The sequence below is a fragment of the Perkinsus marinus genome (genome assembly GCF_000006405.1).
Source record: "Perkinsus marinus ATCC 50983 genomic scaffold scf_1104296973516, whole genome shotgun sequence".
NCBI classification, from domain to species: Eukaryota; Perkinsozoa; order Perkinsida; family Perkinsidae; genus Perkinsus; species Perkinsus marinus.
The window spans coordinates 1-1,574 of record NW_003201410.1 but is presented as its reverse complement, the minus strand read 5'-3'; the positions used below and the strand labels follow the sequence as shown (position 1 = coordinate 1,574).

At 46.5% G+C, this 1,574-nt stretch overlaps 2 protein-coding genes across 2 annotated transcripts; both read right to left on the bottom strand.

Annotated features, from left to right (window-relative positions):
- Positions 1–1,026: 1,026 nt before the first annotated feature.
- Positions 1,027–1,191, bottom strand: Pmar_PMAR015399 (hypothetical protein; the record flags this gene model as incomplete). The annotated part of the gene is made up of 1 exon (XM_002766187.1): positions 1,027–1,191. A coding segment is annotated over one exon (165 nt), but the record flags the coding sequence as incomplete, so codon positions are not given.
- Positions 1,192–1,221: 30 nt separating this feature from the next.
- Pmar_PMAR015398 (conserved hypothetical protein) lies at positions 1,222–1,441 on the bottom strand (the record flags this gene model as incomplete). Its single annotated transcript, XM_002766186.1, has 2 exons — positions 1,222–1,361; positions 1,405–1,441. Coding segments are annotated over 2 exons (177 nt in total), but the record flags the coding sequence as incomplete, so codon positions are not given.
- Positions 1,442–1,574: the final 133 nt, after the last annotated feature.

The window sequence follows — 1,574 nt, the reverse complement described above, 5'->3', positions numbered from 1 at the left end:
GGAGGGGGGCAAGGGGGAATCACCGCCACTCGGTCACCACCCGTTGGGTGATTGTCGAGTTCGGATCGAAGTGTTCGGTATAAGCGGTCTAGCTTCGCATAGTCCGAATGAGTATCACTCCCACGCCACGTTGAGGCGCTAGACCATATGGGAGATATAATTTCAAAAACGTTTTTCTCGCGATATGCGTTTTCCTGCGCGTTCACATTCCTTCCAATATATCGTTATGCTTCCCTCAACTATTTCTATCTGATTGTCGATACCTAATCCGCCCAATGTGCTTTTCCCTGCAAGCATACAATTTCTATTCATTCTATGCTCGGAACTCATAACGTTAACTTGACCCATTTCTTTTCAGGTCCAACTTCGACCAAAATCTTATCCTCATCGTATTATACGATTCGTATATCCATGCGGCTCAAGAAAAGAAAACGAGCTCATAATCTCGACTGATGCCTCACAACTGCATAACAGCATGCCAAGGTTGTTCACGTTGTGGCGAAACGTTGGAGCATCATGCCTGTCTATATTAGTACTTTATCCAGTCTCATACATTGCTATCTGTCCTTGGAGCGTAGCGACTTCCGGAGCGTAGCGACGGGGTTCCACTAGTTATTAAGAAACGCGCGCAGTTTACATGCAGATTGCAAGACAAAAGTACTAATGAGTGTACAGAGTAAAGCAGGAAGAAGAAATATCTGAGCAGCGACGGTTGTTCGATGTTGATTCTGCACAAACAATGTTGAACAACGGTTGAATTGAACCTCTAAATGGATAGGGTATAACAATATTTTTTTTGGTACTCCATGGAAAAGAGAGGTAAAGTGCCAACCAGAAGGGTTGAACATGAAGTAGGTAGGCAGAACATAATATTGCACACTTGTGACCACCTGTGTGTGTTAAAACGGGGGCATGAGTACCACAGACTGCAGTTATGGAAAGGAGTCATAATTTGGAGAAAACTACGACTCCCATACTAGCAGGTCAACTCAAAACGCAAGACGTGAACCCGAATAGAAACCAAGTTCACTTTCTCTTCTTCGGCTTAGCCGATCGTTTCTCTCGAGCTTCCCTGATCTTATCGGCGAGCCTATTGGCAACGACTTTTCGTTTCGCCTCGGAGCCCGCGATAGATGGATTGACGAGCCCTTGGCCGCGAGTATGAGATGTCATATCTCGCTTGTATGCTGCCTGAAAAAAGAGATGCTGGATATTCCATGCACCAAACTGTTTCAAACGTACTCGAGCCGCCTTCGACGCCTTGTCTCCACAGCCATGGACTTCTGCGAGTATATGAGAGTAGCAGAATCTTCGTTCACAGTACTTGCAGGGCAAACCATACGTAGAGACCACTGATGCACCTGAAGCCTCTCATCACAACAACAAAGCAGCGTAGATGTTTACAATCGGCATATGCACAAATATTCGGAGGCTTGTCAGTCTTAGTCAGCGCCTTAGGATCTCCACATTGCCTCTTGGGCCGAGCTGTGACTTTCCCTTGCCGATGCGCTGGTGCGGAGGAAGCCGAATGTTTCGCTTCTATCTCTTTCGCCGGGCTTTTGTCACCTTGAGAG